This window comes from Streptopelia decaocto (assembly GCF_964273445.1).
Source record: "Streptopelia decaocto genome assembly, chromosome: 3".
Classification (NCBI taxonomy): Eukaryota; Metazoa; Chordata; class Aves; order Columbiformes; family Columbidae; genus Streptopelia; species Streptopelia decaocto.
In genome coordinates, this window is record NC_138656.1 from 42,398,087 (window position 1) to 42,425,313 (window position 27,227).

Here is a 27,227-nt window from a genome sequence, read left to right on the forward strand (position 1 = left end):
TCATTATTCTTGCCTCTTCTAGAACTGTATGCAAGATTAGACTCCTTCCAAGCATCAGCAATCTTCCTATCCTGACAGCATGTTTCAAAGATGAACATATAGTGGTCTCACAATCAGACTGGCCAGATGTTACAGCAAGCTGGGATGAGTCTTGTTTGTCCCCATGAACTCGCATATGCTATCAAAGGAGCGCCTAGCCTGTTGATCTGCTGCTGCCGCCTGTCTCTGTCCTTCCCAGACCATGCCAGCACACAGAGACCAGGGAACAGCCTGTCCATGAAGACTAATGGAAAAAGGAAGGCTCTAAGATCTTTCTTCTGTAAGAAACAATGTTACCTATTTCAACCAAAAGTACTTACTACACTCCTTTTGACAACTCTGACTCTTAAAAAACTCCAACAGCTTATTTAAGTTAGAAGTTGACATATTTACACAAGAACGAGGAGGAAAAAGCAATTTGTAAATTGCCACATTCTTCCTGACTTTTTTTTTTTTTAATTAAGGACAACGTAACTAGAATTTTGAAAACAAGCATTAAATGTAAAGGTTATTTACCACTGTGATGCTTACCTGCTGTAGGAGGAACACTGCCAACATAGCGCACAGTCGCATAGTCTGTGCCACACAGGACTCTTCGACCCAGCGCATCAAGAGGCACTCGGGCAGCCATCCTGGCAGAGTGAACTCCGCGCCACTCACAGCCCTGCAGAGACAGGGGCGACACCCTGAGCACACACAAGCCACAGCTTTCACAGCCCCCTGCCCCGAGCTGCTCCGTGACCGCCCAGCAGCACAGTGCACCCCTGCGGGCAGGGCCTGCGCTCCCAGCGCTGCCGCCCGCAGCTCTCCCGTGCCCGCAGCGCTGAGGGGGCGACCCCCGCTACGGAGCGGCCTCCTTCGGTGGTGCTTTCAGGCCACGGACCGCAAACCATGCCCTGTCCTCCCAGCGGCGCCCACCGCAGCGAGCCCGTCCCACCACCAAGCGGGGCAGCTCCGCCAGGGCACCGCCACCAGGGGCCGCGCCCCGGGCCGTTACCATGCGAGGCTCGGGCGGGCAGCGCGTGCGGCAGGTACGGCCTTTAAAGTAAGAAGTGCCTCCGGGCCGGGGCCGAGGCAGCCGCAGGGGGAAGGCAGCTAACGCACCAGGCGGGCCGGGCACACCTTCTTCGCACCCGCGCCTGGGGCCGAACCGCCTGCGCCGACAACTCCAGGAATAACCAACCCAAACAGCTTCTCTTCCGTCCTGCGCCGACTGACAGCTACCGCCCCGCCCCGTCTGGCCTATCGGCGAGCTCACATTGGCGCCAAGGCCTCAGTGCCGCCCTAGCTTTGCCACTATTGGCCTTCCCCCATCTTCGACCCCTCACAGGTCATCGCCTTTACGGCAAATCGACGTGAGATGTCGCCGCCACGGAGCTTCCTGGGTAATGCAGTTCGCCGAAGCGGCCACGCGGCGCGGGTTTGCCGCCCCTGGACTACACTTCCCAACATGCCGTGGGGCGACAAAATGGCGCTCTGATTGGGCGAGCAGGGCCTGCGCGCGGGGCGCAGGCTGAAGGCCGCCTGGGGCGGAGTTGGGAGGAGAGGCTGCCGGGCGGGAGTGGGGTTTCGCCTGCCCAGTGCGCAGCGCCGGGGTCGGGCTTTGCCACCCCGTGTGCGGGTGTGGGGGCCAGGGGTCCGGCTTGCCTGGGTGTAGCCACGGGTCTTGGGCGGGCCTGTAAGGAGGCAGGAAGGTTTCCCCAGGGAAACTGCTGCCCTATTAAACGTTTCAAAGGAGTGTGTGGTAGACAAGTTGTACAACTGATACAGAAGCAAGATATTGTTATAACTGTTTCAGGATGTGGCTAATTAATAATTAAAGCAATGGATTCAGCATCAAGCAGCACAGGTTCACAGGACCAGATCTTGTCAGGCTATGCTGGCTGGGCCGCTTTGGGATCAAACCAGCGGTTAGTTTGAATCAACATCAGGGATATCCAGCTTTCTTTGTACATTTAGAAGCAAGCAATACACATTCTTCTACCTGAATGCAAGCTGCACATTGAACAAAAGCAGTAAGGCCACCTTTGAAGGCTGGAGCACTCTTCTTGGGAGACAGTGACTAGAAACATAGATGCCAGAGCAAGCAGCAGCAAGGTCCCCTGGTGCAACTAAGGTGCTGCGTGGTTTTATGCAGCTTCTTGGCGCTGCTACAGTTGCTGCTGAATTTATTTCAACATCCACTATGTGAGAAAAATATCAATTAAGTGGAAGCGAATCCAGAGAAAAACCACAACAAGTACAGAACACAGCTTAAAAAAAAAAAAATTGAGGTGTCCAATGTGTGTAGATTAACAGCAAAAACTGAAACATGTGACTCTATCCTTTACATAGCAACTGCTGGGGCACAGGAATTTAGTTAAGAGCTCTTCAGTTTCACAGTTCTGGGGTAAGGAAATCCAAGTACCCTGGTTGATGTTTTCCATATTTGTTCATCTCTGATGGGCTTCACATTTAAAGGTCTCATAACAACTGAAACAATATAATTTTAATTTTGAGACCACAGAGACTGAATCAATCATGACAGTAATGAAGAAGCTATTTCAGCACTGTGCCACTGATTCTATTGCATTTTATATCTATTATAATTCTGTCCACTCTTCTGGCAGGCAGCATATCAGTACCCTTTGCTCTGATTCTGTGATATTGATTGCCAAATACCTGTACTTGATTTCTGTAACACTGGTACAATCGAAATCAAAGTAACATGGATAATACATGAATTCCTTGGCACACTGATGGCTTGCATCTTCAAGGAACAGGCTTTGAGGGTGCTGCTTTATCATCTGGCTCCCTGAAGGTGCATTCCAGTGAAGATCTCTGTGCCTTTACCTTAGAGCCTTCCTTTGCCAAATGTAATGTGTTTTCTTAGGCCAAATAATGTCCTGAAAAAAACCCCAACCAAACCAACAAAAAACCCCACAACAGACAACAGATACCCTAGTTCTTCTTCTACATCTTCGGTGGTGCTGCTGTCTCATCTGAGCTCCTGAGCCCGCCCATTCATCTCCCGCAGAGGGCACCCTTGAACGATCTGTTCCAGCTCCAAGTGGTGCTGGTCCTACACAGACAGTGGTACAACTGCCAAAACATGGAAAGTAACTCTCCGTGCTCTCCTTGTCTGACTCACTCACTGTTCCAGAGTACAAACTTTAGCATATGCTCCACTGTGTTTAACAACATGATCAGGAAAGGTGTTGAAAACAAGAAAATACTTTTCACTGTCTTTCTAATGCCAGCAGCATGTTTGATAGGTAATTCAGCCATTCTCAGAATCTACATGCATGTTGCCAAATTTATTATTTCTAAAATGACAATAGCACAATTTAGTTCATTCTATTTATTGTTTCTTCCGCTTTAGCACTGTAATCAAACAGCTATAGTTTATGCAATGTACTTGACAAGAAACAGGGCAGTCCCAATGATAATAAGAAAAAGTAGAGGAACTTAGCATTTTCACCTCATTACCTAGAATTGCAACTTCTGCGTTTTATGAACACCTAAATGAAAAAAGATTTAACTTCAGAATTTAGTGAACATTCATTTTGGTTGGTGTAAAATACAAGAGATTAAGTTCAATGCTGTAGTAAACAGATGCCTGGTAAATTACCTTTCCAGTGAGTTAAGCGAGAACTTACTTGTTCCACAGGACACACAGATCAGGATTCATGTGGTTTAACCTGCATCTTCACTATAACGTTTGCAGATAATATGCTTGAAAATGAATTAATGAATCATGTATTGTTCCTAGCCACTCACAAAGGTACCTTCTAAAGTAATTAAAAATAATGCTGCAGAAATGGTGAACTCAGGTTCTCAGCTATGCTAAAAGTTATTCAGGAAGGATGTTTAATGTGAGGTAGCAATCAAGCCAAGTAGGCACATAGCAGATTATGTTTCCCTGGCTTCAAGAATAGAAAAATTGTTAAAGAAAAATACAGTAATGAAACAATCTTCACCTTTAATCAAAACCTTAAGATGATATATTCAAGTTACATAAATAACTATCAAAATAAATAGTTAACTTTAATATCTCTTACATTCCATTTGGAAAGCAAGACAATAAGTTCAGGTGAACCAACTGCATTCTTAGCCTTTTCTAACAAAGTGAAGGAGATGCTGTAAAATGAGGTGAAATAAAGTGAGGCAGCCCTTGGAGCCTAAAATGGGTTTTCTTATTCTCTTCAACCCTTTCCCTGGCTCTGTTCTTGCCTCTGTCCACTTGCCAGCTCCAACATTCATCAGGCTCTTGCTGAGTGGGATAATTCATTAACTCAAATGAAAATTAACTCCTCTGCCCCAGGGCTAGCGAGTTGTTTCACAGAAAGGCCTAGTGAACATTACCACCAAAGCAAACTAGGTGTTAAAAGGAGACAGCTAGCAGAGGGAAAGGAGCTCAAGCTAAATGGGACAAAAATAATTTATGGCAATATAAAATACATTACAGGGTTTAGCTTATTGGAAAAAAAGTTTGGCATTTCAGGATCACAGAAAATATTGGATTACTTTTCTGAAGACATATGATGAGCCAAGATTTAATGTTTCAAAAGCAGACCCAAAATATTTTTTTTTTGTTCAGGATCAAAACCAAGTTTGATAGTATTGTGTGTGCTACGGTATTAGTAGCAGAACAGAAATATAGCTGAGAAAATACAAGAATGACAATGAAAGTACCGAGCAAATAATACAAAGAATATGGTAAATATCAAACCTGAAATGTAAAATTATAAGATTAAGACAGAACAAAGAGGAGCAATAGACACCTATATAGTTCTTGCACATGAATAAAAGCCTGGCCCAATTCAATCCTAAAGACACAGAGTTCAAACCAGTTCTATATAAGGTGAAAAAGAAATAACAGACAAATCTCATGTTTTTATACCATGTTAGCATTTTAACAGTAACTGGGGAAAGAAGCCATTAATATAGGAAATTTCCCTATCACATGGAGGCATTTCAATATTTCATAATTAGCAAAATCAACCATGAAGCTGGAGGCATAAAGAAGTATTGACAGCTACCTTCCCACTGTCATGAACATTTTTAGGCTGTATCACCAACTGGCTGATACATACAAAGCTGCAGTTAGTGGCACCTGAAAAGCCTGAGCTCTAAGGGAGAGGTAGAAGACAAGCCATCTCCTTCAGAAAATACCGAAATGATGCAGTTTTCACCAGAATGGATGGGGATAACATCAACCTTTGAAGAAGCAGAGACGAGGACCCATCCAATAATTGGCCACTCAGAGACAGGTGCCAACATTCATTTACACCCAAGCAAGTACACAATGAGAAAACAGATCGAGGTTAGGGGGAAAAGCTGGAGACTGACGAGTATTTGCCTCCCTCTTTATATACAATGCAAGAGCTAAACCCCCTGATCAAAGTAGGACTTGTTTGCAATGGAAGGAAGACAATAACGGGAACAGTTCTGGCGCAAATGGACTGATATTGAAACCAGCATCCCCTTTATTTCCCCACAGGCATTTCCACTTGCAATTCCACATTGCCATTCCACAGCAATGCGTCTCTTGTGAAGATCAAGAATAAACCCTACTCCCTGTGTTGAGGGAGGCATAGCAACAGAGTAGCACTTACACAACTAAACTAATTCTGCAGACAAGAATTCTCATGCTGCTTTAAGGAAGTGATTTTCCTAACATGGCTTAACTCCAGGAGCCTGTACCAGAGTTAATATTGGAGAATACAGAGGAAGATGCACAGTCTCATTTTATGGCACAAAATATGAAATGTACCTTGACTATAGAGCACCATCACTGCTGATGCTTAATACTTAAATATACTCTACCTGCTTAACAGATGAGGGGGAAAAGATCCCAGCCTCTTCCAGCTCCTGCATACATCAAGAAAAACCATCAGAGACCTCATTTTATCCTAACCAAAGTGAAGAATAATAATACTCTGCATCTGGGTCTTTTCAAATATACCTTCAAGGTATGCTTTGAATACCAGTATCAAAAGCCTTGAAAGGCAGAACAGTAAGACAGACCTGCATGGTTTCTTGTTGGTCAAGCTTTCTTTCCTGGGGACACTTTTCCCTTCTTACTCATCTTCAGTTTAAGGGGCCTACAGTGGAAAAGCTTCCAAGGTACTTTCTCCTGTGTTAATGAAGGCATATTCTACAAGATATGGTATTAGAATAAATATTGGAGTGAGTTGCTAGAATGAATCAAAGAAGTGACAACATATAAGTCTCAGATAATAGAGAAATTTTCTATAAACTTCTAAAAACTTTCTATGAACTTTCTAAAGAGCTACCTAATCATGAAAGTTTGATTACACGGAACTGTTTACGTCCAGCAACTGAGTAGATGTGAAATGGCACTGACTGCACTTTGCATTGTATATGTTAGTTACAACATCCCAATAGGCACAAGAATATATTTCACAGTAGGACTAGGAGATTCTCCTGACAATAGTTTTTCCAGTGCTCTCCCCTTCAACACCAGCTGCAACAGACCTTAGCAACTTCCAAGACATGGCACAAAATAAACATTGTACTTCAGACAGTATTTTCTCATGAAGTATTAAAAATTCCCAGGTTTACTAAGCACTGCAAGTTATTAAAAAAAAATACAATTAACTGTCATTAACATTAAAAAAACTCCACCTTTCACTAACCTCAAGCTATTTAGTCCTGGCAACCAAGTCCATTCAGCAAAAAGGCTATTATTCCATGCCTTGTTATAGAGCAGACAAAGACTCCTCCTCAGCATGTAGGTAACAGGGATAGGCTATCATCCATAACTAGGTCTGACTGAAAGCAGTCATCCTGAATTCTTTCATGCTTGATCCCTTTCAGAAGAATCTTAAGGCTGACCACAGAAGACATTACAGCAACCTTCTTCAGTTAGTTTGCTCAGTGGATTGAGGCCATGACTCTCCCTGCTTTCCAGGCACTGTAAATAAACACCTGCATAAAACTGTCCTTCAGCTTTCAAAAGCACAGGACCTCTGGCCATTTATTTTGAGGTCATGCTTGAGCTAACACCACCACTGATAGCACCAGTCCTACCTTTGATCCAAACCATTACCTCCCTACACCAAAGAAAAGCTTCATGTAACTGTGAAGACTAAGGGAACAGAACCTGATTGAAGTGAGCCCAGCCAAGAAGAAACCACCATCTCGGCTTACATTTTGTTCACCTTTACATACATATATATATATATATACACACACACACATATATATTTATATAAATAGATAAGCAGAATGTTATGTCACATATGAGCACTCCCTCCTCAAATCTAGCACTCAATTCCAGGTCTATTTCAGTATGTTTGTGTACATAATTTTAAAGCACTAATTAAGCAATTATTTAAACAAAACTGAAATGGTATTATAGCTTGTAGAATAAGATGCTGTACTTGGTTTTACCAAAAAATTACAGAATTTCTCTTTGGAGAGACCTATAACATGCCTCCAGATAGCAACTCAGAACAGGAATGCAGTATGAACTATGAAACAGCTCCTGGAAGCCTCTCTCAGTTATAAACAGAGATTAAAGAGAACTGCACCAATTATGGTGTCCTGAAGTTACCTGGTGTGAATCTCATTCTGTTTTTGTTGCAGCTTACTATGTTGTTATTTACAGTTACACATATGAGCTCCAATGCATAGATTTAAGTCCCTGGCTACAAAATCATTGACAGTGTAAAAATTTAAAACCAGCCAATCAAAATTATTCACTGCAAAGCTTGAATCAGGAACAAATTTATGCTTTGCTGATGCAATGGAATCTTTTCTTTAAGGTATTTAGAAATCTTTATAAAGCTACATTTTCAGACTGTTTATATGCAAATAAGATTCTTTCATAATTTGCATTACCCTGAAAATATCCTCAATCTGGATAAGATATTCATTTTAGAACTTAGTATGCTGATCCATTTGATCTTCCGAAGTCTAACTTTGAAACATCACACAACAGTTTCATGTGCATTGTGGTTGCAAGTATCTTCTTTTGTTACTTAAGATTGTACATTTTGGTTTACTAGAGCATTGTTTGAAAATGCACAATACAGTCAGGTCAGTCCCATTTAATTTAACACCATTTCAGCCAGAAATCTACACTAGCCTGGTTAAAGTTATGAGTTTTAGGCCTGAAATAATATTATGATTATGTAAAGATTATCACATTTAGATTCAAAACTTGTTTCAGTTCTAGCACATCTGCTTTAACAAAGCCATCTGTAAGCAGTTACAGTTATGATTGTATAGATAACAGGGTATATATTTTAATACTCAGTGACAAATTGTATTTAACAGCAATTTCTGTAATGTGGCTAGAAGAGTTTTAAGCAAGACTGATTATCACACCTCTCAGATAGTCTGCTTGTTTTCCCATTTTAAAAAGTTTTAATACACCCCAGGAATTAAGTTTTTAATTTTCAGTTTCTTTGAACATTTTGCTCAGCTGTTCAACTAGTGCTACAAGCTCAGGGTTTCCCCCAAGTGATTCAATTTGTTTATAGGCTTCAGATTCAAGCTCTTTCAAGGTATTCCGAGTGTACTCAAAGGAACCCACATTTTCAAGGTAATGTACACAGTATTTTTTGATATCTATGTTTTCTGTTCTTTGACGTAAGATGTTTTGCACCTGAGTACTTTCAGGTCTTGACCAAATGGCATGAATGGTTGGGAATGAGAACTTGCCCTCAGTTAGGTCTTCACAAAAACTCTTGTTTTCACTATATTCTTTGGAGTGCAAGTTGGCATAGTCATCTCTTATTTGGAAGAAGAGGCCAAGTGTGTTAAGAAGTGGCTTTAAGTCTTTTTTATAATTTGAGAACAGCTGCATGAGGCCTACAGCTAATCCAAAGAGACCACCTGTCTTTTGCAGTACCATAGCTTTATATTCAGCTTCTGTAGGACAGGTGTAAGTATCCCTCCAGTAAATATCCAAGCCTTGGCCTTTATGGAGTTCCAGAAGTTGACAGGTAAAAACTTTAACAGCATCTGGATGATCAAGGGTTAAAACCTTCTCTAAGCCAAGGAAATACACATAATTAGCACAGTTGATTACAGATGGAATTCCATAGATACTGTGTGCCACTGGAAAGCCCCGTCGTAGCTTCGAGTTATCTTCAATATCATCCACAAGTAGGCTTGCATTGTGCAACATCTCTGTCACTTCAATGATAACCTATTACAAGAAAAGAAAATTATTCAGCCTGCCACTGTAATTTAACGTGCAGTTTTGTAAGACCTTAGTTAAAATGGATAAGGTTTTAAAGCATTATATTCTCCATCACTAAGGTTCCCCTTTAGACTGCTTGCTTTTACAATTAATGCAGATTTATGATTCTTTTCATCATCTGGTTTGCTTTAAATCCTGGATCATGTGCTCTGCATTTTGTGTAATGTTTTCAGATTCCAAGTGAACTTACTCCCTGAAGTGTTTCCACATGAATGCTCCTCTTCACTGTTGCTGCAATTCTAAAATACACCCTGCTCTAGGAGTCATGCAGGAACTTATTAGAAACATGAAGAGAGGGGGGAAAAAAAGCAACTAAGTTTAGACGCACTAACCCGGTATCTCCCAGTGTCAGTTCTTGAGTGTCAGGTATCATCCATTAACATATTTGTCTCTCAAACCTTGTTTTGGTAAGTGGAGACAGTTCATCTTTCTTTCCCCACACTTTTTGTAGTTTTCTTGAGTACTGAGCTCTTAAAGGACAGACTATTCTCTCTGAAACATCATTTGGAAAGTCCTTGGGAGAAAGGCAACAGCTACAACCTATTTTGGGAAGCTTTCTACACACTTATTACTTGTTATTAGGTAGACCAATATCATACACCACCTGAGGTACAGAATAAACTGTTCAGAACATCAAGCTTGCAGCTGACTACGCTTGACTAAAAGTGAAATTTAATAATCCCTAAGCAGGGCGATTCAACAAGAAATGAAGAGTTTCAAGGCTACATACTGCTTTTATTGTACAGCTGCTACACAAGGTACAAGTATATTTACCACTTCCCTAAATGGAAATAAATTTAGGCACATAAACTGCATAATCTATAAACTCACTGCAAAACACATCTGATTAATATATTTTAATGCTAATGAACGAATTACACTTGCTAGCTACAAACATTGCACTCAACTGCTTTTAAAAAAATAGCAAGGCCACCATTAAATAGCGGCAAGTACCTAGCATGGTTCTATGCGGTGGGTGCTGTCAGAAAAGGAGACTTGACTGCAAGCACTTTCTTCAGCAGCAAGTCACCTACTGTTCAGCAACCACCCTCCCAAAGACTAAATCCCCAAACCCAGCAGTCTAATTGTTTGTCCAAGATATGACTGCAAGAAGCACCTACTTAAACACTAATGACTCATCTACCAGCTAGAAATGAGCCCTACTTTGACCTGTAAAGATATGTTGTTGTCCATTGACTTTAAATCAGATAGAGTACTTAATGAAAGCAACTTTGCATGTCTATTTGTCCAAATATTCCTTTAGTCCACTACATCATTCTCAATACTATCAGGAAAGTTCCCATGTATCCTGTGAATTCCTTGGATAAGCCTATTCTAGGATTTCTCTTGCTAACCTATTTCATATCACTGTCAGTTTCATGAACTTTTGCAGCTTCTAGACTTGTGTAATTGAAATAGCAGTGCTTCATGACTCTGTGTTTCAATTAAGTTATCTTGTGAACTTAAGACAGTGTCAAAATGCTTTAAAGTTGAAAGTTAAGACAGCATAAAAAGGTTATTTTAGAAGACATCAGGAAGTAGCCTAAGGAAATGAGAAGACTGCTCTTCATAATGAAAACTGAAGAAGCAGTGCAGTGTTATGCTTTCTAACAACCTAAGTCTATCTAATCAGTGGCTGCACTATCACTCCAACACACAAATTTCTACCTCCTTATTTGCACAGTAGCTTTAGAATTTGCTTGGCCCTGTTCTAGGCCATTGCACTGCCTTCTGAGAAGACATTTATCTGACAAACCCAGTGTATCTAATTCAACAAGCTGACATGTCTCAGTGCAGCATCAGGTGAGTGCTAGAGATGCAGCGAGTGTGGGGAAAAAAAAATAAGACCACTGGACTGGGAAAAAAATGAAACGGTGGCAGCCAATAGTAAATCAACTACCAAGAAACAGTATCCTCAACTCTATTCATCTAAATATACTACATGAAAACAAATGACCTAAGGTAAAAGAATGTTCTATAAGGAGTGCCAGAATTCAGATTTTTAATAAAAGAAATACAAAGAGCTGGAAGGGAATCAGGCTGCTAGAAACTGGGACATCTCAAGAAGATTATCAGAGATGTCAAAAACATGACTAGAGGTGGTACTGCAGACCTCAAATTTAAGTTATTAAAATTAGTACAAGTATGCACAAAAGCAGTAATAATTGTTGCAGGATGCAGATTAAAAGATGCCAGCATCTTGCTTTTGTCCTCAAATGACCTGAAGAATAAAAATATTACAGTTCCATCACAAATAGCTTAAGTGGTAAAGGAAACATTAAAGCATCAGTTTTCTTCATAAAGATAACCAGAACATGTGGTCTAAGTTTTCAGTAACCGTTACAGGATTATCAGTTTAAAAGTGACAGGTAAAACTGGTAACTTCTGCTCGCACAGAGGCACTGCAGGTTTAGCTTACTATAGTACACTGTCATGGTATAAACTGAGCTAGAAATGACAGGCCTAGACTGCCATAGGTGCTAAGCAAAACGGCAAGAGCAACAATCAGACTGCAGCATAAGAAATCCCAACTGGACAGAATGGAAGAGTTTGTTATCATGGAAGGGGCTCAGCACAGGAAAACTACAGGCCCAAAGGGGCTGCAGAATCTACATCTTCACATGGTCAAAACTCAGCAAGGCCTCCAGAAGCCTAAAGTAGCTGCAAAACAAGCCCTGCTTAAAGCATGGCTTGTCCTAGGTAACTTCCAGAGGCTTCCTCCAGTTTGAATTCTGATCTATGATTTTAGACTAAACCCATACATACAATACACAGGTTACTATATAATACATTTTATTTGGATATGTAGCTAAGCACAATGGGTAAGAAGTGTCTAGCCAGAATAAATCTGGCTAAGAATTTATATAGGCAGGTTGAAAAATAGAAAATAATTACTAGATGATGAATACAGCCTCTTCCTTCACTTTTTAAATCACTTCTGCTATTTTGCTACTTGAGGACTATGAAGCATCACTCTTAGGCCACCCTAAAGAGGGCTCCTTCACAAACTCTAAAGGTACTTCTGCCTACAGCTAATGAAAATAACTAGGGACCAGCTGGGTAATAGTCAAAAAAACATAATTGGTTATTTTAATTCCTTACTTCTTTTTTTTTGATACAGAGAACCTTTGCCACCCCTGATATGCAGTTTGGTAAAACTGTAGTCCAACCAAGAGAATAATTTATCATTTTACAAGCCGTAGTGTTTAAATACACAGCCATACATCTTGTACAGATATGTCCAAAAGAAAAGCAAAAAGAAAATGAGAATTCCTAGCCTAATGCTTCTCACTGGGGAATAAGGACTCTAGACTGTATAAGACAACCACAGTTTTAGGTCCAGAACAAGAAGTGGTTTATAAAGTTGACTTAACTGCTTTGAAATTCTGGTGTCAAAATCATAAGATTTTATTTTCAACCACTACATTTGTGTAGTTTACAAGGTAACTGTTTAGCTTTGTTTGTGAGTCATTGAAAATAGTGTTAATAATTGAGTTATTGTTAAATGGGTAACAATGGTAGCTGCTTGTCTACAACTTAAGAAGATTGAGCACACTTGGAAGGAAGTAACTATTCTACATAAGACAAGTCATGGAAGTAATTTCTTTAGTGTTACATTACAGTCAAAGCTTTGCACTAAAGCTGTTTTCCTGAAAGTTTACTTCAATATGTTCAGACTAGTGCATTTAAGATTTCTAGATCACTTATACTATATAAGAGAATCATCTGTTATCAGTAGTCTTGGAAGAAAGGTAACAGCCTGGTAAAAATAATTAGCCAGTACCTGTATTTTATCTTCTGGAACATTCAGCCAGTGATTAAAAGCCTGTGACAGTTTGGTTCTCACTTGCTTACCTACAATAAAAACATTACAGGCATTTATAAAAGAAAGAAAAAAAAATCATATAAAGCTTATTATTAGGGACAAGAGTTTGTCTTAACTACAGCTGACTTGAGACCAGTAAGCTGATCAGCGTGAGCATTTGAAAGCACAAAATATAGTAAGTATGCAGCTTGTTTCCTCATTATATAAACATCACAATTATCAGCAACTTCAGTTTAAACATTTCACAGTAATGTGCAGAGCACCTGTTTACAGATTACTGTATTTAGTTCTGGCAGTTTAATTGGTAAGTTATCCTGAGTATGTTGGTAACCTATACAGACCAGCCTACTGCTTCTGAAAGCAAGCCCTAGTTTGCCAAGCATTTTGGATTTGCATATGTAACAGATTAAGAAGTTTCAGTTATGATTCATTATTAGTTGAAGATATGGATATCTGTTGAATATCTATTTCTCTCAAGTTTTAGGTCTTTCTCCTATAGTTTCACTTGCTACTGGCCATTTGTAGAGCATGAAAGTGACAGTTGACATACTTATTAAATAACTAAAGGAAAATCTGAACAGAAAATTCTGGACACAACAGAACTTTCCAAGAATTCAGGCATTTATCTTATACGTGAGAAGTCAACCTACAAATGACAGCATTTGTTCTGCTTTGGCTAAATCTATTTGGGTGGAGCCAAGCAGTCACCCTGTTTCACAGGAATGAAAGACAAGATCAAAAGTCCAAGTTTAGTGGTAAAATAACCATTACTATTGAATCCAGATATATTTTACATTATGAAGTTAATTTTAGTAGAAGTTAACCTATGTGCCAATAAATTGTTGATGCCAGCTTTCTTTAATAAATTGCTAGGAGTCACATATGAATATTTATTCAGTATCTACTAATGATCAATATGAAATACAGTCACCCCATACCCACACTGAGACAATGCTGCTCTGAACTTTGACAAGCTCAGCTACGTATAAGATCTTCAAATAACTGCAAGACAGGTTTAAACAAACAGCTCTGCATATGTAGCTTACATCAACAAGGCCTTTGGAAAAAAGTTTTAAATAAACTTCAAAGCAGTACAACCTAGACAGTGGGTTTCATATTATTTGTCTCAACATCTGAGACACATAATTCTGCAATATGAGTCCTCATGTTGATGATGCCATCTTGCACATAGCACTAAAGAAATGCCAACATTTGAATCTCTCCCCAAGGCTTCTTTATTGCTGCGTGACCAGCACATACAGAACAGAAAAATAAAAATAGATTCAGTTGCAGTAATATACCCTGAAGAAACTGGACTGAATATTTTTCCCTTTCTAATTAAGCTGTCACCAGGTGAGCAATAGCTTTGTGGTTTGGGCTCTGTACAAGGGTGATAATCTTCCTCCCTGGCTCAACAGGCTTCAATTTGTCTCAGTTCCCAAAGATTTCCACTGCTTCACATCACTACCATCTTTTGGATCGCATTAGAAGAAACTAACATAGGTAACAAGAGCTCAAATTTTAAGACAAAATCAGAGTAGCACTCAAGAGTTTAAAATCTCTTATATTAAAGTACCACCGCTAATTCAAGTTAGACCTGCTTCTCACAACATCTACAGATGCTAAGGATTTGAAACACTTTAGACACTCAGCCCCCCGCCCCCACTTTTCCTGATGTCATTAGATCAGATTTTGGCCAGATTGATTCCCTGATTTGACTCACCACACACTTGTAATCACCAGAGCCTCACTATTTTATTTTAAAATCATTGCATGAGTTAACTCAGGAGAAAAGATTGCTCAAAAATTTTGAGTAACTGTTCCAAACATCTGCCAAATTCTATGGCTTGCCAGTTAAGTATTAACAAATATTTCAGTACATCCATAAAGAAACCCCCTCAGAGATAACATAACACTACAGATGTGTTCCTTATCTATAGCTGTATATTCACTTCTAAGTTATAGTGACACAGACAATGCCTACTACATTAAGCAGCTAACTCTGTTTTTCTGAATGTGTTTCCTAGAAAGTATGCTTATGGAATGCTGGATGTTCAGCAACAAGTGTTCTTTCATCATAAGGAACATAGCTACTAACACACACTTCAAATGGATTAACATACACATTGATTTTAGCAATTTCAGTTCCTTAGTACAGACAGCATTTGAATTATTAGACTTGTCTACCTTGACTAGCAATGCTGTCTAGACACTGACTATTCAAGGAAAAGTCACTATCCGTATTGTGAAACATGAATCTTCCTTTTACAGGTGCAGATTTGCTTTTGTGATCCCCTTTAAAGGAATGTTACTGCTACATAAATGCTATTTTGTCTTGGTCTGAAGTCAATCCTACCTGGTCTGTGACATCACAGCAATTTTCTGAATGCATATTTTATGCCTACAGCCATGCTATGATGACAATAAACCAAGCCCCTCTAATACTGGTCTTGAAAGCCTAGATGCAGAAACCTCCGTTCCTTGCCACATCTCTCCTCTTCCCAAACTAGAGAAGACAACAATCCAGGAACATTGGGACAAAATTAAAAGGAGTAAAACTTAACACTGGCAGAACTATCCAGTTTCCTCACTGTCACATGCCACTGCTCTGTTAATTATTCTAAGCAGGCTACTGTAAAACTGAAGAATATAGAGGTCTAACTTCCAAAATTAAAATCTCTACCAGCTGTATAGAGCTACAATAACAGACATTATTGAACCAAGCTTTGATAAAAGTTACACTAAAAGCATTTGGTTTCATATGCTTAAGATCCCAATATTACCCAAATCAAACAGCAACTACAGAATGCTCTTCTCCTTAGTAATGCTCCGTGGAAAAGACAAGAAAAAAAATATTCAGAACATAATAGATTCACTCTGAATAAAATTCCTTCTGCAAATAAGAATGTAAACCCCTTATCCTTGAAGCAAAGATCAAGTTAGATTAAAGATGTACTGAAGACAATCCCTCCCACCTCCTTAGACAGATGAGTTACTTCTCAAAAAAAAAAAAAAAAAATCAGCCTGATTACTGCCTATATACACAATTGTTCTTGTGACAGGGTACAAACCCAAAACCCACAGACCGCCAGCTCTGCACATGCTCCTGATTAGTATTTCTTCACTCTTGCTGCATTAAAGTGACCACAAACTATGCCTTTAGGGCAGCACCCCACTCAGAGTGAGGGTACATAAAAGGGCTAGAACAGCATGGGAAAGAGCAGAGGGACTATTAACCTAGCCCTCATTAGAGCCTTACTAAGCTAATTCAACTCATTACCCCAGCAGAAAACTGCCCGTTTTTACTAGGTTAGCTTTCTGCCAGCTTTATGTACCGACTCAGCTTATCAAGCGGGTCTGCCAGAGTCCATACAGGGTAAGCAGCAGATGCTGAGAGCTGGGGATGGGACACTGCCCTTCTGGAGGAAGCAAACTACCACATTATCTCAGCTATATTGTACAGTTTCATCTGTAACTCTGCCCTCTGATGGATTAGGGCTAAATAGATAAAGTCCCCAAGCAGACCTCCCCACACAGCTACAAGAACACCAGAGGCAGGGTAAGCAAGCTGCAGGAAGACAAGCAAGGAGAGCATGTCCATACACTTTTAAACCAGGGCAGCCACTTATGACAGATTAAGGTCACTGTAGAACTGTCAATTTTAACTCCTTTGTTCAAAATAGGCTTAACTAGTCCAGGGTTGTAATCCTGATTTTTGCCTTTTTCCCTCTCTCAGGATCCTGAATGCCACCATCCCATGGTCACCACAGCCAAAGTTGCCCCCAGTCTTTGTGTCCTAATCAACTCTTCCTTGTTTCTAAGTGTGAGGTCCACCATAATGCCTTACTTCATCAGCTTCTTGATCACCTGTGTTAGCAAATGTCATCAATGCATTCCAAAAACCTTCTGGATTGTCTGTGCCCAGCTGTGCTGCTGCTTCTACCAAATACTGAAGCAGCTGAAGTCTCTCATGAGGACCATGGTCTGTAAATGAGTCACCTTCCAACTGCCTTAAGGCCTCAGCTATTTCTTCCTGCTCAGGTGGTCTTTAGCAAACACAGAGTATAGTGTCACCCCCATTGATCTGCCCTCTAATATTAACTCAAACAGTCAACAGGCTTCCAACTGAAGGCAGAGCTCCATGCAGTTTTGCTGTTCTTTTATATAAAAGATAACTCCCACTCCTTACCTTCCTAGGCAGCCCATAAACATGCACTGCAGCATTCCAGCTCTGTGAGCAATCCCACATCAGATACGCCAATGAAACTGCAGCCCTGCAACTGCATGCAGATCTCAAACTTCTTCTGTTTATTCCCTATGCCATATGCATTTATGTAGATGCACTTCAGGGGCACTTGTTCCTGTAGATTCCTCAGAAAAAGTGAGAGCTTCCCCCATCATGTTGTCCTGTTCCTGCTTCCATGTTTGAGCACATACACCTGGGATGGGTTGCCTTCAGCTGTGCCCTGGTGATTACAAGGGGTCTCTTGTCCACATCAGCCTATACTCTTTGTTTGCAACTTCACCATTTCCTTACTTGATTGTGGATAGTCATTTCCCTCTATTGAAATTTCTAGTTCATGTCCCTTCTCTCCAGGTTGCTCATCCTGTTGGGTGAGATACTTTTGCCCTGACTTGGGTAGGTGGATGTTATCTCCTCCCAGTAGTCCTTGATCTGCAGAAGGAATCCCGTGGTCATAAAATCCAAATCTCTGCTATCAATATCAACTGTGCAACTATTTGTTGACAGGCAGGATCTGTCTGTTCCTCTTGAGGGTGCAGGGAATGGGGTAGAGGATCACGCAGAAAAGGCATTTGGCTTCCTGTGCCCATGACCCTCATTCCAAAAGCCATGTACTCATGACTGATAAGCTCCAGACATCCCCTTGCTATATCCATTAGTACTTGAGTGGAAGAGCTGCAGTATTAAGTAGCCCCAGGGTGAAACACACTTGGCAGCCCCTCCATAACATCCCTGATCAGAGATACTCAGAAGCAGCAACCCTCCTTAAGATAGCAGCTCAGATGGAGGCCTGTCCCCTGTAGGATACAGATACAGCCTCCACACTACTGTCAGGTGCTGCTGCTGCTGCCACTGGGTGCTGATCTGATATTTCGTTGTATACAGAGCTTCCAGTCATGTGTCTTCTTCCAGTGCACTGAACCTATTTCACAATGGCACACCTGCTTGAAAAAGCGGAAGTCTTTCTCCTGGTGCCAGAAGCCTTCACCACTATGGGAGCATCCACTTCCCAACCTGATATGCACAGACTGTTCCTGCCCCTCCTTCAATATACCTGGAAGTTTCAGGTTCTTGAACCTGTAGAGTCTTGCTCTTTTTGTTATTTCTGATGCTGTACAGGCTGCTGACCCTCATCCACTGCTCCTTTGCTTGGTGACACATTTTCTAGCACTGCACACCTTTTAGGGGCAGGGATGTAGTTTTCTTCTGGCCCAGTGGTTGCCCCCAGACATCTCTGGAACTGAAGAGCTACAACCTCCTCCAGGAATCTGGCCCAAGTTAAGGCCTCTGAGCCAAATGTAGCTGTGCCAGTAGCAGCCATCATGCTCTGTGGCACTTATTCACCAAGCTGGTCAAATTCAACAATCCAGCAGAAAAAGCTGAAAACAAAAAGCCAATCTTGACTGTTTAGCTTGCTAAACAAGCCTAGGAAAGACTGCAGCCAAGACCAGAGCAATGCACCATCATGAATGGGATCCGAATGCGCTCCTTTCAAAAGCAAGCTGTTGACCATACCAGTTTTACTGCAACTGAAGCTCCATTTACAACCTAGTGCTGCAAAACCAGCTACTGCTGTTAACTCAGCCACTCAGACATAAAAGATTCATAATCTGTGTGAATCAGGCCATTTTTGAGACAAACCACATTGGAGTTTGTGAAAGTTAAGCCTGTTTATTGCACTTTGTTTACAAGACTAAAGGACAGAATACTAGATTAGGCAGAACACTTATATTCTGGTATGGCAATGTTCTAATACAATGAGAGTTTACAGGAAAAGTTACTGTTTCAAAATCTAAGTTCTCCCAAGCACTAAATTCTGCGAGGGAAGGAATAAACAATTACCATACTAGCTGTTAAAATAGTAACATAGTAAAAAAAAACAACCAACCAACCTTCAGCATAGAGAAATTACTATCCTAGTGCTGTTAAAGTCAAATAAATAGACAAGTGTTACCATTATGAGCTGTATTTCATTAATAGGAATCAGAGTAATGAACTTTCTCTCGCATTGAGAGATTAAACCTTAACAATTATAAAAATCCGTGTTCTTACACTACAGACAGCATCAGCAGGAACCTATTTTTTTTTCCAAAGAGCCTTAATACTGTTACACAATCCCTTTTTATATAAACAAAGTTTGATATGCATCTAAATTAATTCATAAGGTTACTACACAGTTTGAAGAGTTTGTTTTTTAACTAGTCTTACAAGATAAGTAACTGGATTATTGTAGGACCATGCTTGACACTCAGCCACGCTTTCTGCAAAAGCCCCTCAGAGTTCAAGCTGATCCAACACAGGAACGGCTCCTTGTCCCCACCCTTGCACCAGTTCACTAACAAGACAAGAAGATTCATCAGCAAAGTTTAACAGGTCAGGTGACTAATACTACCTAATCATCTGGTTAGCAAGCCGACAACTGGCACAAGTTAAGAAGCAGGAGAATACTGCTAGAAGCATAAAGAGGACAGAATGAAACTGCCTCTTTCAGAGAGATCTTGTTAGATTAGCTCAGGCATCTCATTTGGGCTCTACTCTAATTATAAACAGCTAGCATATGCCAAATTTTCCCCCCTCACCAAGCACCAGTCCTCATACTGATTCCAAGGTTCACACAAGTTAACTGGCTCCTACTCATCTGTACTTGGCATATACCTGACTTTGGGCAAAGCCACAATGTTTCAAAACCAGTAAACATCCGGCTAAGATTGTGAACCCTTGCTGCTCCACCTGTTACTCAGTAAAGCTTTTTCCACAGGTGCACCACTTTTACCTGCCTAGTTTAAGAGAAGTCTTCCCTTTTGAATCAAGCCACAATTTCTGCATAGAGAGAAGTGTGTATTCGCTCCGGCCTTCTCCAAAACAAAATAAATTAAGAGATCAAGACGTTAAAGTGGACAATCAGGTTTATGATACTTTAGTAGAATAGTATGTAAAATGCTTGCACTGTCAATAAGTATAACATTATATAAACAATTGTTATAGGGTGGTCAGGGTTGAACTCATAAAGTATAGGAATTCAGCCACAGGAGTCAAGACAGGAAGGTTAAGTGTACATCCTAGAGGCGTAATTTAAAATTAAAGCTAACTGAAGAGCTATTAGTCAAGCACTTGCCTGTGGAAGCTTTTTTTGGCACTGTTAGTCTATTGTATGTTTCCTAGTAGAAAGCTGAGGGGTTTTTTTTGCTGTTACATACAATACCTTAAAAAATAATTATCAGCAAAAGATGCAGAGTTGTTACAATATACCTTGGTTATATGAGATAATCTAACCAAACAACAAGCACACTTAAAGCTGGTATTGGAGGAAAGTAAATTTAGCCAGGACCAGCTCTTAGAAAGCAGTCAGGAATATTGTAGGTTCATTCTCAAGGTAGTTCTCTAGCAAAACCACCACACAGTTTACATATCCAAATGAAATATACTGTGAGGAAATGAACTTTCTGGCATTAAAAAGGCACATTACTGCCAAATTCTTTCCTTTTCTTATTTTTCAACTCAAGTAGTGCTAACTGCCAAAACAAACGAAATCACAAATGTAGATAAGACAATCTTGGGTATTTGTAGCAAGTAATAATGAAATTAATTATACACAAATATAATGAATTAAGACCCACAGGACCTACCCTGCTGATATACAGGTCTTGTTGCAGATGTGCAAAAGCCAGTTAGTACTGCGCCTGTGATTCATTATGCAACTTGCCTAGACAGACGGTCTTCTACTCCAGTCAACATAATTCTGGTTAGAATTATTTTCCTTAATATTTACCATATTTTGTATTTTGCTTAACTCCACCAGTATACTATATAAGCTGGACAGAAGGCAATAATGCAACAGTTCAAATGACAAAGTAGTTCCGTCAGTGTTTTTACAAATCTAGTCACTTTGATAATTTGTATCGTCTTCCTCACACTTTAGATGTACAAGTAAGAGCCACAGTAAACAATCTGTTTAGTCAGCTAAGAGGCTTCCAAGAGGCATATTCATACAGTAGTTCTCTATCAAATTGCCTCCTGAACTCTGCTAAAAGAGGTACTGCTGAAAACTGACAACTTCATCTGTACGCATTGCTACTGATCCACTACCACACAAGGACTGGTTGATTCTCTCTCAAGTGAAGCAATCCAGGTACAGCCAAAACATAAGAATGTCTGGCTCTACATATACCAGGGAGAATAAATTACATGGAAGAAGCTGGCTATTTAAAACCAAAACAAACACCCCCCCTTTACCCCCCCCCCAAAAAAAAAAAAACAAAAAACCCACACCCAAAAAACAAACAAACAAAAAAAACAAAACAAAAAAACACACAAACCACTAAAACCCAACACCAAAGCAACAACAACACAACAACAACAAAAAAAACCCAAACCCACAAACAACAACAACAAAGGACAAACAAACCCCAAACAACACACAACCCATTGAGTTCAGTACAGTAAGCAGATAAACTTAGGGCTGACAATGTTTTGTTCTTTAAGTAATGGGATCAAGCCTTCAGGACTTGCCTTTACCAGTTTTAAAAAGTTAGCAAGTTAGCTACTCCAAATGGAGAACAGAGCAACACACATACTACTTGCACTGCAGACAGACTCAATAGCTATTGTACCAATCTAACCAAAAGGGTGGTTCTACAACAGGAAGACAAAATACTGAAAAGTACTATTTTTAATTACTCTTAAATCCACAAATCAAGAATGGATAAACTTCTTGGCTTATACTTCCTGAGACAAAAGTTGATATTTAAAACCAAAACAGTACAAAGAAACTTGCCTGGTAGTTGAAGTAAATACTGGTATGGCTCTAGGATTCTTTTAGATGTTTCATCCATTCCATCCATTTCTTTATCTCATAAGAGGTAGTTCACTGTTAAAGAAAGTATTATTAACACTATTTAGGTCAAAAATTAGGAAAGTAAAAAACAGATGCATACAATTAATAAAAAGTCAGCTGACTTCAAGGTTAGGTGCAAATACTCCAATTTTTAACATGACACATTCAGTTAATACTACCTTCACTACATAAAGTTTTTTGCATGTCATTCAGAAAAGGAACAAGCATGTATTAAATAACTTTTTAAAAAATTATTCAATAATAGTTTAAACCAACTCTGGACTTTCTTTACTCTTTTACACATACTGGAGCGCTTAGATGATAGAGAAGCAGTCAAGATATTAGCATACAAAACAATGAAGCTCGACTGGAAGTCTTTAGAGAAGACACTCAGCACATACAAAACCTGGTATGACTAATCTGATTAGATGTCCCAAAACACTTTCCCCGTACAAAAGTGAAGATGCACAAGAGCAAAAAATATACCTTGCATCAATGCAACCTAAATAAGCTTAACACTAGCTTCAGCCTTCTGATAGAGTTCTTCAATCTTATTTTAGAAGGCAGGGCAGGAATATACCATTTTCTTGCCTCTGCTTAAGCACACAGACATCTTTACACACTTCTCCATATACTATATACATCATAGACTTATGACAAACCTTATAGTATCCATTCCCTGCATAGCTCAAAATTTTTTTTATTGATTATGTTTCACTTCACATACCTTTGGTCATCTATATCTGCATTTTTTTCAGACTGTTTTCTGTAATAGATTTTCTGTCCTTTCACCTCTAGCCTTCCTTGCTGCACTGCAGATGCAGCAGCTCAAAACAATTCTAATGTCATTTTAAGACAGGAACTGCAGCAGTAGCATGAAGTCTCATGATACTTCTGCATCATTTCTCAGTGACTTGCTAGCACCCTGGAAAGGATGTACTCTTGCCCCTGGAGCAACTGAGTAGTTATATAAATTATCCATAAAAATAACTTTTAAAGCAATATTTATAAGTACAGACTGATACATTTTTAATGTAGATACACTAAGGGGAGTGGTTAACATGAGTGGAATAAACTATGTCCCACAGTTGCTCAAAATAATGAAGCAATACTTTCCCATCAAAAACTAAAAAGATCAGCAGTAGAATCACTGCTTCTTAAGCTAGCTAAACAAACTGGTATTTCCCAACATTCATGACCTTTCCCTTTCAGTACAGCTCACCTACTCCAATTCCCACCTTCCACACCCACAAATATTTATAGTGGTCCAAACTTGGGAACTGATCTGCATTAATAACTATTTTCAAAGCTTAGGTTTGGATCAATTCCTTTATTTGCTTCACTGTATATATTAATCAAATATATCAGCACTTCAGGGGCAAGAAAGGCTATTTAAGCAAATGGTTACCAACAGAATGCTCTTAAGACTGCACCTTTTGGGAAAGTTTGGCATAGTTTCTTAGCAGTTATCGCCTTTCCATCCTATCCCATGGTGTGCCAGCACAACGAACGGTCATGCCACACCGTAATCCAAATCAGATTTGACAGCCTCAGCTCCCTTATTTTCTTTTCAGCTTGTTGGTATAACTGAAGGGACAGGAACTACTTCTAAGATAGCACTACCACAGAGTCAGCTGTCAAACTGCACCCTTACATACCAAGAATAAGTCTCAAAGGACTTCAGTGAGGAAGTGAAATAAAGATTATCACAGTCCACCTCCAGATGTTTTAAGCAGAAAGAAGCTGGTAGAGATGGATATAAGGAGTGACTATCAACTTAACTCTCTTGTGACTATTATTTGTCAAAAAGCCACACAGATGGTTTAGAATTGGAGGCACCTAGCTACCCAACAGAGCTGGGAAGACATCTGGGGGCTGGAATTGCTTCCCTGTAAAAGTTTCTGCTTAAAAGTAAATCTTAAAGTTCTTCCTCTCCTCTCAGGGAATTAGGAGGTTTCTTGTCTGCCTGTAGGACACTAAGACAATATTCAGAGTCTCCAACGAAACTGAAATTTGCTAGTACTACACAGCATCAAAATAAATCTTTGCATGTCTTGGCAAAAAACTAATAGGAGGCTACCTGAAATGCTGCTTGTCATCAGAAAATTAGTCAGGCACTTCTCCCAAAAGTGCCAAGATTTTTTTTTTTCATTTTAATAAAAGGGAGGGAAAATGCTCTAACAGGCAAAGCATGGATGGTAACTTAGTTTAAATCACTGTAGTTAAACTTTTCCAGACTGCTGTGCTACCTTTAAATTAAGTGATAGGTAACCTCCAATAGGGAAAAGAGAAACAGTTTTATTATTCAGGCAGCTACATATATAATACATGCACCAAAGCAAGAACAGCAAGCAGAAGTTCCCCAAAGCTTATACAAAGAAAGTGGCACTTGATAAAGAAATATGTAAATGAAGCTGCTTCTAAAGGCCCATAAGGAAGAATACCATCATATAAGACTTGTAATTTTACTGCTCTTTGCATGAAGCTATCACATTTGACACACTTGGGAAATACTTGATATTAAGTGTTTCCTACCCAAGTGACTGTCCAGTTTACTACAGAAGTCACACAACTGCAGAAAGTCTTCTCAATGAGGACATTTAAAGACAAGATCTCAGTCAGCACAACCTAATAAAAAGTAACATTGCCAGGAGTTAATACATTAAAGGGAATGCAAAGCCTTTTGTTACTGAAAGTGCAAGAATTCATTACAAGTATGCTTATTCAAAAGACTAAAGCAGTTAAGGCCATTTTGCCTTTTAAACCAGTAAAAATTCGATTAATGCATGACTAAGTTATTTTTTCAGTTATTTCTCAGTATTCCCATATAAGCATACAGAACAGCTGTTATGGGCACAGTCCACACAATCACAACAGAGAGCCTGCAGAACTGTCTTTTACATTGCAAGCCTTCTCTCTAATAATCTCTTTGAAAACACACAAGACAGTAGGATAAGATGGTGACATGAGCTTCCATAAATTGGAACTACTCTAAAAAATATACCTGAGGTTATGATCTATGTCTAAGAGATTTCTATAGAGGATGCAAGTAATATTAATTGTAGGTTGCATATCAATAAAAGTCTTCCCTTTGGGGCTTCTCGCCCCATCCCTTCCATCTCATTCTACAGAATATTCTCCCGCTCCTCTAAATTAGGGGAACATGATCACCAAAATAGTCTAGGTTCAATATACAGACAGTGTTTTAAAAAGCATCATAATCATCTCAGTGGCTCAAATCACAGCACAGTTACACAGAGAACAAAAGATAACCACCAATGGAGGAGAGAGCTCTAGTGCAAAAGAACCATGCAGAAAGTTTTCAAATTGGCTCTATCACAGAACTTAGCACAAAGAGACACTGATTTCATCGTAATCAGTGGAAAAAAAAAAAGGGGCCCAAATACGAGGAGATAGAAATGAAAAGGTCTGTTTCAGAAAGAATACACAGAAACTGTTGTGAATGTGTATTGTCTCAAAAGGGCTATCAGACCTCCTAATCCAAATATAATTTGGACAAGATAGTTGTCACCCTAGTTCACATCCTCATTCTAATTAGCACAGTCCTCTCTATAACCCCTCCGAGGCTGATACCAAGCAAACCCCTGTATTCAACTTCAGGGTAGTTAACTTCCCACAAATGGAAGGATAGTCACACATTTTCCACGAAGATGCAGCTAAGGAAACAAGCAATTTTTCATAGCTGCAATTTCAACGCTAACACCAGGACAGCAAGAACATACTGTTGCTGGAATTGTTCTTCGATTTTAATACGATTTCCAGATATAATGGAGCATACACGCTACAGAAGCCAGACAACAATACCTGGGCTGTCAGAGCCCCTGACTACGCTGTGACAGCAGGCAGGCAGGATTTTCAAGCTGCAGGCTGACTCAAAGACAGAAACTGACTACTTCTGAATCGCTTCTCAAGTTAAAACTCAAATTTCACGAAGAACGTTAAGCTGTTACTCTGCTTGCAGATGCCTAACCCCTTCCCAAAACATCATAGTCAAAACAAAGGAAATAGGGTTTGTTTTCCTGAGTTCAACTTGAGAGATGTAAACGCGACGGAGGCGGCAGAGCTTCCCTAGGTGCTTTCAGAACTCAAAGGCAAGCAGTCCAGCCTCACCAGCGCCATTTTAGAGAAAGCGAGACCGAGAACCGAAGACTCCTCGCTCCCCTACCCATTGTCCACCCCCATTTTCTGATCAGCGCTGTCGGCAGCCGGGCTCAGCCGCCGGGGAAGGAAGCACCGCCCGCCGCCAGCGCGGCGCAGCCCCGGCCCCCGAACGCTCCATCAGCCCGCCCCGGCGACAACGCCGCTGCCCGCCGGCACCGCCCAGCACTAACGGCGGCCGCCGGCTCCGGCCCCCCTTCCCTTCAGCCCCCTTCCCGGCCCCCTTCCGGGCAGCCCGCCAGCCCCTCCTGGGCGGGGCGGCCGCGGGACCCGCTCTCGCCGCAGCTGGGCTCACCCTCGCCGCCCGACCCCGCACAGAGGGGAAGGACCGGCTCCTCGGAGGCACGCGTCTCTCCCCCCCGCCCAGACTCTGCACTGGGCGGCGGCAGCGCCTCCCACCACCAACGGCCGGCTAACGGACAGACGGCACGGGGCAGCCCCGCGCGCCCAGCCTCAGCCCAGGCAGCCGCTGCTCACCTCACCTCCGCCGCCAGCCAGAGCTGCGCCCCGCTACCCCGAACAGCCTTCGCTCCACGAGCGGCAACAGCGCTGGCGAAGACGGCAGCGACACTGAGCGAAAAAAAGCACCGCCCCCTTCCGCTCCGCCAGGCGCCACCTTCCCCTCTTGAGGGAAAATGCGCCACCAGCACCCCACCGCGCAGGCGCCAGCCTGGCCCCTTCGGCTCATTAGCATTCGGCGATGGTCCCGGCCCCTCGTGGCGGCCGCGCGCGGTGCACCCTGGGAGATGTAGTCCGCTCGCCGCGCCGAGCCGCTTCTCTGGTCCATACGAGCGGCGAGCGAGAACAGCGTTACCCATGAGCGCCCTCGGCGCCGAGTCTCAGTTTCCATAGAAGTGGAAAAAAATGATGTCAGTATTTCCGATGCGAC

The 27,227-nt window shown here is 40.9% G+C and overlaps 2 protein-coding genes across 6 annotated transcripts in view; both read right to left on the reverse strand.

The window, feature by feature from the left end:
• Positions 1-1,360, reverse strand: part of TBCE (tubulin folding cofactor E) — a 28,481-nt gene extending 27,121 nt beyond the window's left edge. The window contains exons 1-2 of one of the 3 annotated variants that reach the window (XM_082048419.1): positions 1,223-1,360; positions 571-703 (exon numbers count right to left, since the gene is read on the reverse strand). In XM_082048419.1, the coding sequence (XP_081904545.1) occupies positions 571-670 (100 nt within the window). In that variant the 5' untranslated portion in view covers positions 671-703; positions 1,223-1,360. Of the gene's footprint in view, positions 1-570; positions 704-1,036; positions 1,056-1,143 lie in introns of those variants that run through there. The other 2 variants (XM_082048418.1, XM_082048417.1) reach the window with 2 other exon arrangements.
• Positions 1,361-2,528: 1,168 nt separating this feature from the next.
• On the reverse strand, positions 2,529-26,974 carry GGPS1 (geranylgeranyl diphosphate synthase 1). 3 transcript variants are annotated; one of them, XM_082048431.1, is made up of 4 exons: positions 26,816-26,972; positions 22,100-22,192; positions 13,041-13,111; positions 2,530-9,202 (listed from the first exon to the last, which is right to left on the reverse strand). In XM_082048431.1, exons 2-4 carry the CDS (start codon positions 22,164-22,166, stop codon positions 8,441-8,443), a joined length of 900 nt encoding a protein of 299 aa, XP_081904557.1. In that variant the 5' UTR covers positions 22,167-22,192; positions 26,816-26,972; the 3' UTR covers positions 2,530-8,440. The 3 variants fall into 3 exon arrangements, with proteins under 3 accessions (XP_081904558.1, XP_081904559.1, XP_081904557.1); XM_082048432.1 differs by lacking the exon at positions 13,041-13,111 and having other exon boundaries at positions 2,529-9,202; positions 26,816-26,974; XM_082048433.1 differs by lacking the exons at positions 13,041-13,111; positions 26,816-26,972 and adding an exon at positions 26,619-26,640 and having other exon boundaries at positions 2,529-9,202.
• Positions 26,975-27,227: the final 253 nt, after the last annotated feature.